General features: G+C 53.6%; 2 protein-coding genes across 5 annotated transcripts in view; one reads left to right on the forward strand and one right to left on the reverse strand.

Annotated features, from left to right (window-relative positions):
* FAM120B (family with sequence similarity 120 member B) overlaps positions 1–6,217 on the reverse strand; it is a 60,912-nt gene extending 54,695 nt beyond the window's left edge. Inside the window, exon 1 of one of the 3 annotated variants that reach the window (XM_013194653.3) lies at positions 6,080–6,217. The gene's annotated coding sequence lies outside the window, so the exon portion shown is untranslated. Of the gene's footprint in view, positions 1–29; positions 216–6,079 lie in introns of those variants that run through there. The other 2 variants (XM_048045949.2, XM_048045947.2) reach the window with 2 other exon arrangements.
* On the forward strand, positions 2,229–14,888 carry DLL1 (delta like canonical Notch ligand 1). Of its 2 annotated transcripts, XM_066994071.1 has the most exons (12): positions 2,229–2,341; positions 6,900–7,201; positions 7,364–7,675; positions 7,806–7,866; positions 8,030–8,287; positions 10,687–10,747; positions 11,244–11,374; positions 11,527–11,696; positions 11,835–12,051; positions 12,777–13,569; positions 13,680–13,797; positions 14,184–14,888. In XM_066994071.1, the coding sequence occupies exons 2-12, from the start codon at positions 7,142–7,144 to the stop codon at positions 14,187–14,189; spliced, it is 2,187 nt and encodes a 728-aa protein (XP_066850172.1). In that variant the 5' UTR covers positions 2,229–2,341; positions 6,900–7,141; the 3' UTR covers positions 14,190–14,888. The 2 variants fall into 2 exon arrangements, with proteins under 2 accessions (XP_066850172.1, XP_066850173.1); XM_066994072.1 differs by lacking the exon at positions 2,229–2,341 and having other exon boundaries at positions 6,883–7,201; positions 13,683–13,797.
* The last annotated feature ends 1,252 nt before the right edge of the window (positions 14,889–16,140 follow it).

Here is a 16,140-nt window from a genome sequence, read left to right on the forward strand (position 1 = left end):
CGGCCGCTGACGGCACCCCCGGCACTGACCCGAGCCTGCGCTTCCGCTTCCCCGCGGGCGGGGCTGCGCATGCGCGCAGTGGTCGGGCCGGGCCCTGCTGAGGGGCTGTGGGGGAGCCGCGGGGCGGCTGCGGAGGGGCCGCGGGCAGCGCAATGGCGGCCGGTGGTGGTGGTGTGGGGGAGCGGGGTCGTCCGCGGCATGGTGTCCCCCGGCACTGTGCGGGCACCGTGGGGCTGAAGGGCTCGGTGTGGCCCAGAACAACCCCGGGCAGAACGAGGGAGGGGGAGATGAAAGAGGCACGCACAGTGGAGCAGTTTAAAAAAATACATAAAAAAAGTCAACAAAATACCCACTGAAGTAGTTTGAAAAATAAAAAACAACAAAACACCCACTGAAGCAGTTTTAAAAAAAATACAACAACAAAAAAACCAACACAGAACCCCAAGCTTCACATCCAAGATTTATGTCACCTTTTGGCTGCGCAGCCTATTGACCGCCGTGCTGGGGGAAAAACAGCGGGGTTTGATCAACAAAGCGGCCCCTGGGACCTGGAGGGCAAAACTGGGGGGGGTCGAGGGCAAAACTGGGGGGCCAGATTGGGTCTCCTTGGCTTTGTGGTGAGCGGGGAGCCCTGCGGCAGGCCCACCTCCGCCCTGCAGGCAACAGGTGGGGGCCTGGATAACTCCACATGTTTTCAGGGGGGAAGGAGGGGGCCGGGGAGCCGATGGAGGGCTGAGATCAGATGTTACTGCCGGTGAAAAATTAAACAGAGCGGTGCTCTGGGGAGCACAGATTAATATATTTGGTGACTCCGCGCGCACAAAGCCTCGCCATTGTGGCCGTGTCTGAATGCCTGTGAATAGGACGGAGCATATGTGGCCTGTCACCGCAGGTGCCCACATCTGTTCGTCTCCGGGCAGATGCTCTCAGAAAAGGGGAGAACATTTCCAAAAGCACGGGCCCGCCCCATCCATACCCATCCTCTGCCTCGTAATCACCTTCTGTGGAGCAGTTTCTGCCCCCTCCCTGCACATACGAAGATGCGGAGAGATGCGGTAAGAAATGGAAACAACGCCAATTGGAAGTGGCTCGGAAAGCCCTGAAAACATACGATCAGACTGCTGCCACCTCCCAAAGTTTATTAGCAGCAGGTTTTGCGCTGCAGCCAGCACACAATACACAAGATGTGCACACCGTGCGATGGGGGTTGCGGGCCACAGGGGAACAGAAAACCCCTTCATGCATGAAACGCGGTACAGTATAGCGGCACGCTGTGCTGACTGTCACAGGGAAGGAGCTCTTTGGAGTAGCAGTTTGCAGTTACTCTTTGGAGTTCTGGCTTAAGATGATGATAAATAAAGCCAGGCGAAAAGGAAGAGGGGGGTTCCCCGTGAGAAATGGTGAACGCGGTAAGAGGTCGGTAGCAGAGGGGAATATTTCCAGCCATCCCGCGAAATCTCATTGCCAGAGTGCAACATGTTTTTCTGAGAAGTGCTATAACACTTTTTTTTCCCCTGTGTGCATGATTTGAGCCAGCTCACGGCCTGTCCCCCCTGCACAAGGACACTGCCACTAAGGCAACCCGGGCCACGGCTCCGCAGGGGCCTACACTGGCCTTGCCTGACAGGGCCGGTGGTGTGCTTGGGGTTGTAGGGTGTTTTGGGTTGGTTGGTGGTCAGCACAGGAATCGTGGTTTCTAGTATGGTTAAGGTCGCAAGCCTGGGGTTAAAAGGGGCAGGCGAGGCCGCTTCTGTAGCTGTAGGGCTGAGCCGTACCCAAGCAGGGCACGGAAGGAGCGGTAACTTAAGTACCACACCTCTTCAGCTGCCGAGGTGAAGAAACAGGGTGGAAGGTTCATCCGTTTCAACAGATTGGAGGTCGAGGGAGTGAGCAGGCCTTCATCCAGCCTAGGGACACCCAGGGGAAGGTGTCTTCCCCGGCTGGGGTGAGCCCAAGGCCCGGAGGATGGCAGGGAGCAAGGAAGGGGGGAGGCTCCCCCACGGCCAGCCCGCAGCAGGGATGTGCAGCCCACCGCAACCCTTCCCGTTTTGGGAGCGTGCTCGCACACACACGAGTGGCCAATTTTATCCCTCGCAGTTTCCCACAAGCAAAATCGCGTCGGAAACGAGCCAGGGAGAAAACCCAAACAAACAAGTAGCGCAGGGGAGCGGGGGCGGCGGCGGGGGGGGGGGCCGGGGGGGCTCGCTTTCTCCTCGTGTGCCATCAGAAAAACACATATAGGGGCCACTTTGGGATTTGCCCGGGGAAGGGTTGGAGAGCAGCTGGCTGCGGTAATCTCATCGGGAGACAAAGGAATGCCCCGCCGGTCCTAGGATCACAGGTAAACACACAGCTATTGTCATGAAAATGAGGGGCTAGGATAGGGCTGGAGCAGATGATTTGCGATTTGAAAAAGGGGGCTGGGGGGGGGGGGGAGGGAGGGAGGGAAGGCCCGGAGCTGCTTATCTATCATCTGGCCTCTCTGTGTGCCAGCTGAGCCACGCGACTGCCCTTTCTTATTCTAATCAGCACATGCCTTTGCAACTTTCGGCTAACCTACATGCGCAACTTGGTAATCCCCCTCCCCGCACACGGCAAGCGCGGCCCGGCGCCCCCGGGGGACCGCGGGCGGGGGTCGGGGCCCGGGGGCGAGGGACTCAGCGCCCCGGGGGGGGTGGGGGGGGGGGCATGGGCAGCACGGCGGGCACCGCGCCGAGCCCCGGCCGCCGGGGACGCGGCTCCCGGTTCCCCGGCCGGCCCCGGGGACACCTGACGGGGGGCTGCGGCGGAGGGGCTCCCGCATGCCTCCGGAGGGGCTAGGGGGCTAATTAAAATATTATGCACACTCGGCTACACATAGCTCCACACGTACGGCGGCGCACCGTTCGCCATATGCCCGCGGCCCCCCGGCCCGGGCGAGGGAAGCTCGCACGGCGGTGAATTCAGCGCCTCGCCCTCATTAGCAGCCCCCCCCCCCCCCCCCCCCCCCCCCAACCCCCCCCCCACTTTTGGAAGTGACTTTTCCCATAATCTGGCTTGTTTGGAAATAGCGGCCGGTGGGATGCTCTCGGCTTGCAAACCCTCGCCGGGGAGCGGGGGCATCGAGCGGGGGCCGGCGGCGGGACCCCCGGGCTGGGAGCCGCTCCCCGAGGGCAGAGCCGGGCTAAGCCGGGCCAAACCGAGCCGGGCCGGGCCGGGCCGAGCCGGCGGTGGCGGGCAGCATCGCGGGGGGAGCGCGGTGCGGAGACACGCGGTTGGGAGCGAAAAAGCGCCATTTGGTTAGGAGCAGATGGCTGGCTAGGGGGCTGATCGCGTCTAAAGGCGTGTCATCCCCCTTCAGCGAGAATCCCTAAGGGCTCCCCTTGTCTTCAAAATCAATGAAAATTAAAGTGCAGAGAATGGATGAATAGTTAGACCTCGAGTCCCTCCTTTGTTCGCCTCAGCTACTGGTGGGCAGGAGTTAAACTACAACAGCCTCCTATAGAAACACTTAAGTTAAACAGTCTCCCCGTTAGCCCGGCATCTGAAAGAGAGAGGGAGAGGGGGGAAAAAAGCAGAAAAAGGAGCTTTCTGCTTGATTTCCCCAATACAGAATCGCGTGGCATAAATTAAGCCGGAGAAGAATGAGCGCCGTGGGCAGGATCCTGCCGGCTCTCACGGCGCCTTTCAGTCACGCTCAGCAGCGGTAATCGAGAAATCTGTGCCACGTCAATTTAACAAATACCCGGTACCGAAGGGGGGTTGTTAAGGATTTGGGGGCAAGTTTTTTTTTTTTTTTCGGGGCTTTTTTTTTTTTTTCCCGCTAGGTTAAAGCCCTCGCGCGTGTAACTTTTTATTTCCACTTTTTTAAGCAAGGGGATGCTACTGGACCAACTTTCTACCTCTCGTTGATTAAAAGATCCTTGGTGGTACACCACGTCTCACCGACGTGTCACCTCCAAATTTCAAGAGATGTTCCCCCCCCCAGTCCACTTGCTTAGGGGGGGGGATCTGCTTTTTTTTTTTTCTTTTTTCTTTCCATTTTTTTTTTTCCCCTCCCCACTCTCTCCCTTTCCTGGGGATAACCCTGCAGGCAAGTTCGCGAAGCAGCGGCGAAGCCACTCGAAAAGATGTTGACGCTAGGTGGCAAAAGTAATTTACGGTTCGTGCCGCCGGGGCTGCCGGGTGCGCGGCGCCCAGGCGCCCGCCCGCTGCCCGCTGCCCCCTGCCCGCTTCGGGGGCCGCTTTCCCCGTTTCGCCCCCGGTCCCCGGACGAGAGCATCCTCCCCTCTGCCTGCCCAGAGCCTCGGCACGGCGCTGCCCGGCCGCGGGCGCGGGGGAAAAGCAAACATTCCTGCACATTTCAGCTTTCTCTGGAGGGTCGGGGGCGGGGAGGGGAGGGGGAAGAGCCTTCTCCTCGTCTACCTGCGTGCAGAGGGCTCCTTGGGCCCCGACTGGGTTTAAGGGAGGTAGAGGGGCTGGCTGCTTGATAAAGTACCTGCCTAGGTTTGGGGTGGGTGTCGCAAACGCCCCGCAGATGAACGTGGGCAGCCGCAGTCCTGGAGCAGTCAAGAAGAGCTGGGCTGAATGAACTCATTAGTGATTTTCTTTTAATTGGTATTACCCAGTGCTTTTACTTTAAGAAGTCTTTAAGATTTTTTTTTTTCCTAGCGCATTGTAAGATAATTTGTGATCAAGACATCTGCTTCAATGAAAGTCACATTTTGCCATGCAAATGCACGTTTCAGCCCAATAAAGTCGCCATAATAAGGCTTTTAGCACGGCATACCTACAGTGAGGTTATTGTAGCCAAATCCTCTCCTTTCGCACACAAGCTTAATCTGTGCTGAAATGATCTGTTACAATTAAAATGACATTTACAGAGACAGTTACACCTTGCATCCTAATGAATCCGCCTGCGCCTACCGAAGGTGTTTAACAGAAGGCCCCAACAAAGTGGAAAACCCCGCTTCGAGTGACATGCCAGAGTCGCCCTCAAACTTTTATCCCCCGCTTCCATCCGTCATTAAGAAGCTGCTCAAAGGGTAATCATCTCTGCTCCTCTTTCACCGCCCCAGTAAACTCCTTTTCGATGTTTTTAAGGTCAAAACAAAAGTTCTAGTGTCTGATGGATATGTAAAAAAATAATAAGGTGACGGTTGGTGTGTAAAGTCTTTTTTTTTTTTTTTTTTTTTACGGAGGGGGGAAGTGCTGGAAGGGATTTCTTTAAAAAATGTGCGGACATTGTTGTAGAGGCAGTAGCGTGCGCCGAGGGGAGCTCTTTCTCTCCCTCGCATTGTGCAGGGAGCAGGTGCTGTCTACATTACCATACAGCTGAGAGCACAAAGAGCTAACTGATTCAGCCCTCACACAATAACAAACGGCCTTAATGACAGCCACGCGAACGACACACACCAAACTCACTTTTTACTAAGCTGAAGCAGGAAAAAAAAAAAAAAAAAAAAAGAGAGAGAGAGAGAGGGAGAGAGGTTGCTGGTGATGATGATAATAATCATACAGGGGTGTAGGACCCGGCAGGAGCGGGGAGCTCTTTCCGCCAGCGGTGGTCGTGGGGACGGGACCCGCAGCGCCCCGCTCCCGGGACCCCCCCGGGGACGGCGGGCAGCGGGCTCCGCCGGGTCCCCCGAGCCCCCCGGACCCCTGAAGCCCCCCGGACCCCTGAAGCCCCCCGTGCCCGTGCGGGCGGGACGGGTGCTGCGAGCGGAGCCCGGGGCAGGGCGATCCGGGTCTGGATTCGCTCGCATCCCCCCCCCCCCGCTCCCAATTATCCCGCTTATACCGGGGGCAATGCGGTGTGAGTTTAAAGGGATCGGATTTCCCTCGCTGCCGCCCGCCTTCCCCCGTTCCCTTTAAAGCCCCTCGGAAGGGGGCACGGTCGCCGGGCGACTTTCGGGGGGCACGGCGGCGCTGCCCGCGGCCCCGGGGGCTCGTTCTCCCGGTGCGGAGGGGGTGCTGCCCTCTGCCCGGAGCAGGAGGGGGATTCTCGCGGTTACCAAATTTGCAGGAATGTAAATGAGCACGTTTTGTGAGCGCGGAGGGGAGAGGGGGAGGAGGGTTGCACATTTTACAGCTCACTGACCATTTGGCGATCCATTGAGAGGAGGGTTTGGAAAAGTGGCTCCTTTGTGACAGCTCTAGCCAGATTGGGGGGCTGCTCATTTGCATCTCATTAGGCATGCAGGCGGCCGGCGGGATATAAGGGAGGCAGGCGCCCAAGGAGAGGCAGATCCTTAGCGCTTCACCCTCGGAGAGAGCCGCCGAGCCGCGGCGCAGAGCAGGCACCCCCTGCCCCCCCGCAGGAGCACCCCCGGACACTGCTGCTGCTGCTGCCGCCGTCGGGACACGAGCTTGTTGTAGTTGGCCGGGATTCCTCTAAAAAACAAAAGGAAGCCCACGACGACGAACGAGAGCTTCGCTTCTTTCGCAAAAAAAGAAAAAAAAAAAAGAAAAGAATAATAATAATAAAAAAAAAAAAGGGGGGGGATCAAGGCTCCGACGTGACCCGCAAGCCGCCGCTGCCGCTCGCCGCCTCCCAGCCCCGACGTGCGCAGGGCGAGCGCAGCCGCGCAGAGCCGCTCCCGCACCGCGCCGCACCGGGAACTACCGCGCTGCCGCCTCGTCCGCCGCCGCCTCGGCAGGGATTTCCAGAGCGCCGACTTTTTTCTTTCCTTTTTTTTTTTTTTTTTTTTTTTTTTTTTAAATCTTCCTCGGCAAGCCTTTTCTCTGCCTCTGTTGGGAATTAAGTTGCTTTTTTTTGAGTTTTGATATTTTTATTTTTTTTTTCCTGGCGAAAAGGAGGAGCACCGTGGATTGGGAAAGAAAGAGAGTTTAGCAGATCAATCGTAAACTTTTTTTTTCCTTTTTTTTTTTTTTTTTTTTCTATTTTTGCCATCCGAAAGAGCTGTCAGTCGGCGACAGGCTACACCCAGAGGTGTCAGCAGAGGGGGGAAAAAAAAAAAGTCAGAGCCGCTCCTGAAAGAAGGAGACCGTGACAGTAACTCTTCCAGCTCCGCTGGGGCGAGCGGCTTTGGCCGCTTCGTGATTCTTTCTTTTAATTTCCCCCGAGAGACACTTTCCCCTTTCCCCCCCGCAGACAAGACAAGGGGGAGGAACGCGAGGGCACCAGAGCTGCCCCTCCAACATGGGAGGTCGGTTCCTGCTGGCGCTCGCCCTCCTCTCGGTGCTGCCCTGCCGCCGCCAGGTACGTGAGGGGGGACGGGGGGACGGGGGGACGGGGACCCGGACGCCCCCTCGGGGGTCCCCGCGGCGGCCGGTGGGGGGGCAGAGGGCAGGGGGGCAGCCGTCGGGGCACGGGGCCGCTCCGCGGGCTGACGGCCCCTGTCCCCGTCCCCGTCCCCGCCAGGTGTCCGGCTCCGGGGTGTTCGAGCTGAAGCTGCAGGAGTTCGTCAACAAGAAGGGGCTCCTCAGCAACCGCAACTGCTGCCGGGGGGGCGGCCCCGGCGGCGCCGGGCTGCAGCAGTGCGACTGCAAGACCTTCTTCCGCGTCTGCCTCAAGCACTACCAGGCCAGCGTGTCCCCCGAGCCGCCCTGCACCTACGGCAGCGCCATCACCCCCGTGCTCGGCGCCAACTCCTTCAGCGTCCCCGACGGGGCGGGCGGCGCCGACCCCGCCTTCAGCAACCCCATCCGCTTCCCCTTCGGCTTCACCTGGCCCGTAAGTGAGGGGAGACGGGGGGGGGGTGGCAGGGAGGGCGACCCCGGGGTGGGGGCCGGCGGTGCTGCCCCCCGGCCCCGGCCGTGCTCACGCCGTCGCGGCGGGTTGTCTCTGCCTCTTGTCTCCGCAGGGCACCTTCTCGCTCATCATCGAGGCTCTCCACACGGACTCGCCCGACGACCTCACCACAGGTACCTGGCCCCCCACAGACCCCTCCCCAGAGCCACCCCCTGCCAGGGAGGCACGCAGCCCCCCTCACCCCGTCTCCGCGGTCCCCATCCCACCAGACACCCCCCTGTGAGCATCCCCCTGCCTGCTCCGGGCACCCTGATCACGCTTCTCCTCTCCACGCAGAAAACCCCGAGCGCCTCATCAGCCGCCTGGCCACCCAGAGGCACTTGGCGGTGGGCGAGGAGTGGTCCCAGGACCTGCACAGCAGCGGCCGCACTGACCTCAAGTACTCGTACCGCTTCGTCTGTGACGAGCACTACTACGGAGAAGGCTGCTCCGTCTTCTGCCGCCCCCGGGACGATGCCTTCGGTCACTTCACTTGCGGAGAGCGTGGCGAGAAAGTCTGCAACCCGGGCTGGAAGGGCCAGTACTGCACTGAGCGTGAGTGTCCACCTTCGTGTCTCGCTGGGTGCGGCCGTGTCCCCTGGGCTCCCTGGGAGGTGTTTCCCTGACATCAGGCCCCGTGGGAGAGGGGGAGCCGAGCCGGAGTGCGTGGAGGGCCGGTGCAGTGTGCAGGCTTTACTGGTGTGGGGGACAGGGGGTCCTCAGCCTTACCACAGAAAGGTAACTCAGGCAGCTCCACCTCGAGCTAATAAAATGTCAGTGCCAACATCACACTCTTGCTCATTCACTGTAGTTGTCAAATCTGGTGGCAGAATGTTCAGCAGTTGCTTGAGGATGTACTAAAATGCATCAGGAGCCCTTTTTACACCTAGCCACCCCTTCAGCCTTGGTACGTTGATATCATCGTTATGGGGTACGTGGCTCCAGGAAAGGAAGTTAGGCCTCGGCAACATCCGTGTGGCAGGCCTAATGGTAGGCTTGTTGCTGTCTGATGTCTTGCCACCTTGTCTTGAAAAAAGTAGTGGGAGAGCCAAGATATGCCCTGTGGCCTGGAGGCTGCACATTTCTCATTTGGGGTACTCACACGCGGCCACTGACAGAGACTTTTGCACCTGGAGCCACAGGTCAGCTTCTTCCCCACTGCTCTCCTGTGACATTGCTGTGTTCATTGCTACTGACAGAACAGGACACGGGACGTGAGTTTTAAAGTGAGCCTGATCCTGAAACTGTTCAGGAATGTGGTGTACTGATGTAGCAGGAAAAGGTGGGCTAGTAAGTAGATCACAGAGAGGACAGGTAGCCAGAGATGTCAGGTACCACCGGTTTTTATGAGATTACCCCCCTTTGTAGACACATAGCGGCATACAGGCAAACACACGCAGAGCTCCTGCTGCGGTGTGTGATGGCATTCTCTGTTTGTGTGTACACATACGTCTGAAGTACACTGGCAGATGATGCACTGAGTGCTCCCCTCCAGTCATCAGAGGGCCAGGTGGGCTGAGAGGAAGCAGCTATAGCCTGTAAAGCAGCCTCTCTGTTTTCTTTATTTTGTTCAAAGCCCACCTACACTGTGGTCTCAGCTGAGCTGCTATTGAATGATCTCAGATTGATTATTCACACCGTCAGTGGCTGCTAAGATGCTTTTAGCAGTTCATGGTACGATGTTGCACAATAAACAGCAGGCAAAGGGGCTTGCATTTCCTTTGATAGCGTTTTAAATAGGATCTACAACCTTTCCCATGATCAAAAGTGCCTATCCCGGTTGTGTCAAGGGGTGGGGAAAAAGGAAGCATTTTGATAATGAGCTCTTTCGGGGCTGTCAGCACTTTTGGATGCCTGTGCACTGCCGCTCTTCCCCCAGCAAAGCAGAACGCTGTCCATCTTTCTCGACTCGTTGTGCGTGCTGCTCTGCTTTCCGTCTCAGAAAACACAGCACAGCAGCAGCGCAAACCCACTAGGCGCTGGAGCTGTGTTTATGTGTGCATGCAAAAAGAATGTTTTCCTGTTAGCAAGCCGAGTTCCCAGTGGCAGATTGCTTCCCGTCTACTTGCCCTCGGCTCCATTCTTTCCAACTTTGAGGCGATCCGATTATCAGCACTGATTCTTTCTCCCCTCCACCCCCCTTCCCCTCGCATGCCATTGTCTCCGGCTGGCTTTGTTGAATTAAAACTTTGCAGTGCCTGCTTAATGAGTTCCATAACCAGGCAAAGTAATGAGCAGAAGTCCCTTTTTCCCTCCCCTCATCCTCCCTCCTGCTGGCCCGCTTACCTCTTTACCATGCCCGGACCCACCCGCCCCTGCTCCGAGCGGGGCGGGGAGGGGGGGGAGGAGGGAGGAAGAACTTTAGACTTATTTATTTGAATAAGAAAAAAAGTTTTTGCAGCGAAATCACGCGCGTGCCATAGATTAGCTGTGGGCAGGGATAGGCTGCCCGGCCGCCGGCACTGGCCCCATTGGCTCCGGGGCCGGGGGTATTGTTGCAGTGGGGCAGCTGCTGGGAGAGAATAGACAATAGAGCAGCTGTCTTGCACTGGCACCCTGCACACCAGCTGTCCACTCTTATCTACACACACACTTTCGGGGGATATTAAGAGGTGGAGCTGTGTGCATAGAATTGGAAAAAAGGACTTCTGACCCTCGCTGGGAAGGGAAGGGGGGCGAGGGGCTGTGGGGAAGGCAGCAATTGTGAGCCCTCTTTTGTCTGTGTGCAACTGTATTAAGAAGAATGCTCATCCCTGGCGATAAGTAAAGTGCCCAGCTACCAGGCGAGATCAATACTCCTGCAGGCTCCAGAGATTAACTCAGCTGCTATTAACTGCCCGGACCTAGCAAAAGGGGCTGGCTCCCCACCCACAAGGTGCTCTCAGGAGGGGACTTTGAAAAGGGGGGCGTTGGGCCCTGGAGCTTATGCCTCTCCCTCCTTGGTCTGTTTACAGCGATTTGTTTGCCTGGATGTGACGAGCAGCATGGCTTTTGCGACAAACCTGGGGAATGCAAGTAAGTTTTCCACTACCCCCCCCCCCCCCCCTTCTTTGTCTTTAACTTCAATGCTCTGGTGCTAAACAAGCCATCAGTCCTTCGAGGGTCAGTTTAAATGCCTTTCTTCATATTAGATGGTAATTCGAGAAATCCAGGTGATGCCAGATCAAAGTATTAAACTACAAGTCAAACATCAGTGCCATTAATATTAACCTAAGGAGTTTACAGTGCTGTGTGTAAGGTTTAGCTGTTTGTTATTAGAGTAAACAAATTAACTACCTGCAACTGTGGCTCTGTCTAAGGAAGTGGAAGAAATAGCTGGGACTGATGAAAGCTGATGCTACAGTTGGACTCGGTGACTTTCTCAGATGAAGGATCACTGAAGGCTTTTAGGAAACTTGATCCCTGGCATCAGTGTGTTTGCAGAGTTTGCTATAGGGTTTCCAAATGTGAGAAGTCTAAATCTGATGAGACTTTGTTGTCAACATTTTTTTTTTTTTTTTTTTTTTTTCAGATGCAGAGTGGGTTGGCAGGGACGATATTGTGATGAGTGCATCCGATACCCAGGCTGCCTTCATGGTACCTGTCAGCAGCCATGGCAGTGCAACTGCCAGGAAGGCTGGGGTGGCCTTTTCTGCAACCAGGGTAAGTCCTCAGACATTGCCTGAGAATCTGTCTTAAAATGCAGAAAGAAGGCTGCTATTTCTAGCTCATCTGTGCTAGCCTAACCTTGCGGAGGAACAAGTATCTTGACAGATTTCTCTCTCTCTTTTTTTTTTTTTTCCAATGTTTTACAGACCTGAACTACTGCACCCACCACAAGCCATGCAAGAATGGTGCCACATGCACGAACACTGGTCAGGGGAGCTACACTTGTTCTTGCCGGCCTGGGTACACAGGCTCCAACTGCGAGATTGAAATCAATGAATGTGATGCCAACCCTTGCAAGAATGGTGGAAGTTGCACTGTAAGTCTCAGTCACTTGTGCAGTATGAAACCCCAAGGGGCGAGTTAATGTCAGTTCTACTGATTTTCAGAATCCGTTTCTGGATCTCAAAGCAACTTCAGGTAAATATTTTGAACATTTCTTGTGTCTTTCCCCCAGGATCTCGAGAACAGCTATTCTTGTACCTGCCCACCGGGCTTCTATGGTAAAAACTGCGAGCTGAGCGCCATGACCTGTGCTGATGGACCGTGCTTCAACGGTGGGCGATGCACCGACAACCCTGATGGGGGATACAGCTGCCGCTGCCCACTGGGTTATTCTGGGTTCAACTGTGAAAAGAAAATTGATTACTGCAGTTCCAGCCCTTGTGCTAATGGTAAGGCCAAATATACTACGGTGACCTTCTGAAAGGAGAACAACCAGTTGCTTTTGCTACTGGTCTGGAGTTCATAATAAAGCCCAGTGATAAACCATGGGCTATGTCATGTCAATGGTTGACTTGGTGGAGGAAGTGTGCTTAAACGTAATGGTGTGGCATGGGTCACTGCTACAGATAATGTTTTCTTAAGGGGTCACTGTGGTGGGGTAACTTTGCCTGAAGCTTCACGTGTAAAACTGTGGAGGATTATACTTCTAAATGATTTATAGACACTCTTTGGGATCTATGGATACGAAATGCCATACTAATACTAAGTATTATTATTACTTATAATCTGGCAATAGTAATCTTCCTGCTTTGACTAATGTAGTGAAGATTTTCTTTAATGCAGTCCTCCTTATTCAGTGCCGCTTTACCTCTGTAATGTGAGATTGTGGTGTGAACCTGATCTGGACTATCTTCATTGTCCCAGCTAAGTGCAATGTCAAAAAGGGAATAGAATGGTGAATAAAAAATAGATCCAATTAAGAAATACCTTCCTTTAAAAAAAATACATACCTTTATGGTTGCTCAGACTTGGCAAAGATGGGGCTAACCTCTCAAAAGGGAAGTTTTTCTCAGCTGTGGCTTGTGGCGATGACCCTGAGAGCAGCACTCAGGGCACACTGCGGGGAGGGTGTGACTGCAGCACACTCAGCCTTTGTGCCCTTAATGTCTCGCAGGAGCTCAGTGCGTTGATCTGGGGAACTCGTACATATGCCAGTGCCAGGCTGGCTTCACTGGGAGACACTGTGATGACAACGTGGACGACTGCGCCTCCTTCCCCTGTGTCAACGGAGGGACCTGCCAGGACGGGATCAATGACTATTCCTGCACCTGCCCCCCCGGATACAACGGGAAGAACTGCAGCACCCCAGTGAGCAGATGCGAGCACAACCCTTGCCACAACGGGGCCACCTGCCATGAGAGAAGCAACCGCTACGTGTGTGAGTGTGCTCGGGGCTACGGCGGGCTCAACTGCCAGTTCTTGCTCCCTGAGCCGCCTCAGGGACCGGTGATTGTTGACTTCACCGAGAAGTACACGGAGGGCCAGAACGGCCAGTTCCCCTGGATCGCGGTGTGTGCCGGGATTATTCTGGTCCTCATGCTGCTGCTGGGGTGTGCCGCCGTGGTCATCTGCATCAGGCTTAAGGTGCAGAAGAGGCACCACCAGCCGGACGCCTGCAGGAGCGAAACAGAGACCATGAACAACCTGGCGAACTGCCAGCGTGAGAAGGACATTTCCATAAGTGTCATTGGTGCCACTCAGATTAAAAACACAAATAAGAAAGTAGACTTTCACAGTGATAACTCTGATAAAAATGGCTACAAAGTTAGATACCCATCCGTGGATTACAATTTGGTGCATGAACTCAAGAATGAGGACTCTGTTAAAGAGGAGCATGGCAAATGTGAAGCCAAGTGTGAAACGTATGATTCAGAGGCAGAGGAGAAAAGTGCAGTACAGCTAAAAAGGTATCGTTCATACTCGAGTGCTGGGGGTGGCTTTACTCTGGAGGGTGCGCGTCTTAGAGGTAGCGTTAAGCAACAGCCATCTGACCTATGTTGTCTGTCTTTGTCTTCAGTAGTGATACTTCTGAAAGAAAACGGCCAGATTCAGTATATTCCACTTCAAAGGACACAAAATACCAGTCGGTGTACGTCATATCAGAAGAGAAAGATGAGTGCATCATAGCAACTGAGGTTAGTATCCCGCCTGGCAGTCGGACAAGACTTGGTGCGCGATCCCCATCCAATGCAGGTCGGGGCAGCCAAGCTGTTCTCTGTGCGGCTACAGTGATTTGAACCTGTTGAAATCTGGCCGTCTTGAGTTTATGGTGCTGCAGATGTTGTAAAAACTTGCTCTGGATTAAGATAAGTCCAGTGGGTGTTAGAGGGACAGTGACATTTGCAGGCAAGGGTACAGCTATAGTGTGGTTGTGGTCTACTGACTCACCCCTTCGTATGCTTCATGCGGAGCCTGTTCTTGCTTGGCATGAAGGTGAAGTCCTGAACCTCTGCAGCCTTACTGTCCTCTTCTTACTGTTTATTAACCTCTTCTGGTCTATGTTTGTGTTTTCTCCCAACAGGTGTAAAACAGACGTGATATGGCAAAGATGTTGTTCAAAACAATTTCAAAGGAGACGTGCCCCAATGAATGCTGCTGAAAGAGGAATGGGAGATAGATTCCTTCACTGACTGCTGCTGAGAAACTAAATTCAGGCTTGAGCTGGTTCTCTACTGAAGTTAGCAAAGTGACTGCAAAATAAAGAAACAAGATGGACACCAGGCAAGGGTCTGTGTTCAAGGATTACTGTTGCACTGCCTTTTATGAATTTTATCATTGCACTATGGTCAGTTGCTTTTCTATATATATTTAAATGAATGGACTTAATTACTACATAAGAAGCATGCACTGCCTGAAGTGTATATTTTGGATTCTTATGAGCCAGTCTTTTCTTGAATTAGAGACACAAACACTGCCTTTATTGTCTTTTTTGATACTAAAATGTGTTTTTACTAGGTGAGAAAAAGTGTGTTATTTTTTTGAATCTGTAAAAATATTTTCATGATAATTGTAAAGCTTGAGTATTTTGTGATGTCCATTTTTTTATAATTTAAATTTTTTGGTAAATATGTACAAAGGCACTTCGGGTCTATGTGACTATATTTTTTTGTATATAAATGTATTTATGGAATATTGTGCAAATGTTATTTGAGTTTTTTTTACTGTTTTGTTAATGAAGAAATTCATTTTTAAAATATTTTTCCAAAATAAATATTATTAATGATAACTGAAGTCCTATGTTTGTTTCATAACTGATGATGAACTGGACTGAACCTTGCGACCAGATATCTGACAGGTTTCTGAAGACTCACTGGGAGATGGGGCAGGACCGATACCTATCACAAAGTGTGGGGAACAACTTGTTCTGTGTAGACCCTTCTTTCCCCTCCTGACTTCCTGAACTGTTGACCCCATTGTCATGCTCACCCTTATCCCAAAGGCAAATGTCTGTCAAAACCTTGAGTAATGTTTGCTCAGTCCTGTTGGGTTGTGTATATATAAACACATAAGGCATCACTTCCCAAGAAAGAGCCACGTAGATGCGCTCTGTTGCAATACAAGCACAGGGCTTATCCTGACTCCGCTCTTCATTTCTTGCAACCTCAAACACTTGCCCGGAGTCATGGGGAGTTTGGGACACCAAGGGCATGCCTTGATCCTGGTCCTTGGTCCAGGGCATGCTTCTGGTACCCACCCATGGGACTTGAGCTCCCCCAGTCACACCAACCTGGGGCTGGCCCTTCCCTCCCCAGGAAAAGGGCACACTGAGCTGACTGATGGCCACAACTCTCCTGACTGTGATATCTGCCTAAAGTACCAGTTGTGTCTTTAGTTTCAGCTCTGCCCTTGGTGCCTGCTACCATCATCATACAGGCGCAGTGTGTGACCCCATCCCCTGGCTTGGCCTCAAATTCCTAGGCTGTTTAGTTTGCCCTAACTAACTCTCCTTTGGGTTGTGCTTGTTAGTTAGCAGAGACCCTTTGGAAACATGCAAAGTGTTCTTCCATCTCAAGAAAAAGAAGGAAAATCTAGGAAATAATTTCTTTTCTGACCCATTAAAGCCAATCCCACCCCAATTGTTGTGGGCCACCTCTCACAGCCTCTGGGAGCTGATGAAAATAGTTCGCTCCCATTCACTTCAGTGGAGGTGGATGTGGATGCTATCCTAAATGCAAAGGATGGGATAGCACATGTAATCAAGCAATAATGGCAACTGGTGATCTGTATCTAAATTCTATATGTGCTCACCTTATTTTAGTGTACAGGAATGTGAGAACAACTAGAACTGTACTTCTGTGTGGGGTCGGTAGAAAACACACTGACTGCAGGGGCTTGTCCATCTATAGGGTCATCTCACTAAGCCAATCCTTAGACAAGATCACAGAATCACAGAATTGTCTAGGTTGGAAGAGACCTCCAAGATCACCTAGTCCAACCTCTGACCTAACACTAACAGGTCCTCCACTAAACCATATCAC

The sequence above is a fragment of the Anser cygnoides genome, chromosome 3, assembly GCF_040182565.1.
Source record: "Anser cygnoides isolate HZ-2024a breed goose chromosome 3, Taihu_goose_T2T_genome, whole genome shotgun sequence".
Taxonomy (NCBI): domain Eukaryota; kingdom Metazoa; phylum Chordata; class Aves; order Anseriformes; family Anatidae; genus Anser; species Anser cygnoides.

Bases quoted from the DNA above. Each gene is read 5' to 3' on its own strand.
- DLL1 (XM_066994071.1), top strand. From the start codon at position 7,142: ATGGGAGGTCGGTTCCTGCTGGCGCTCGCCCTCCTCTCGGTGCTGCCC. The intron at 11,375-11,526 runs GTAAGTCCTCAG...AATGTTTTACAG, and splicing joins TGGCCTTTTCTGCAACCAGG to ACCTGAACTACTGCACCCAC. The intron at 12,052-12,776 runs GTAAGGCCAAAT...AATGTCTCGCAG, and splicing joins TTCCAGCCCTTGTGCTAATG to GAGCTCAGTGCGTTGATCTG.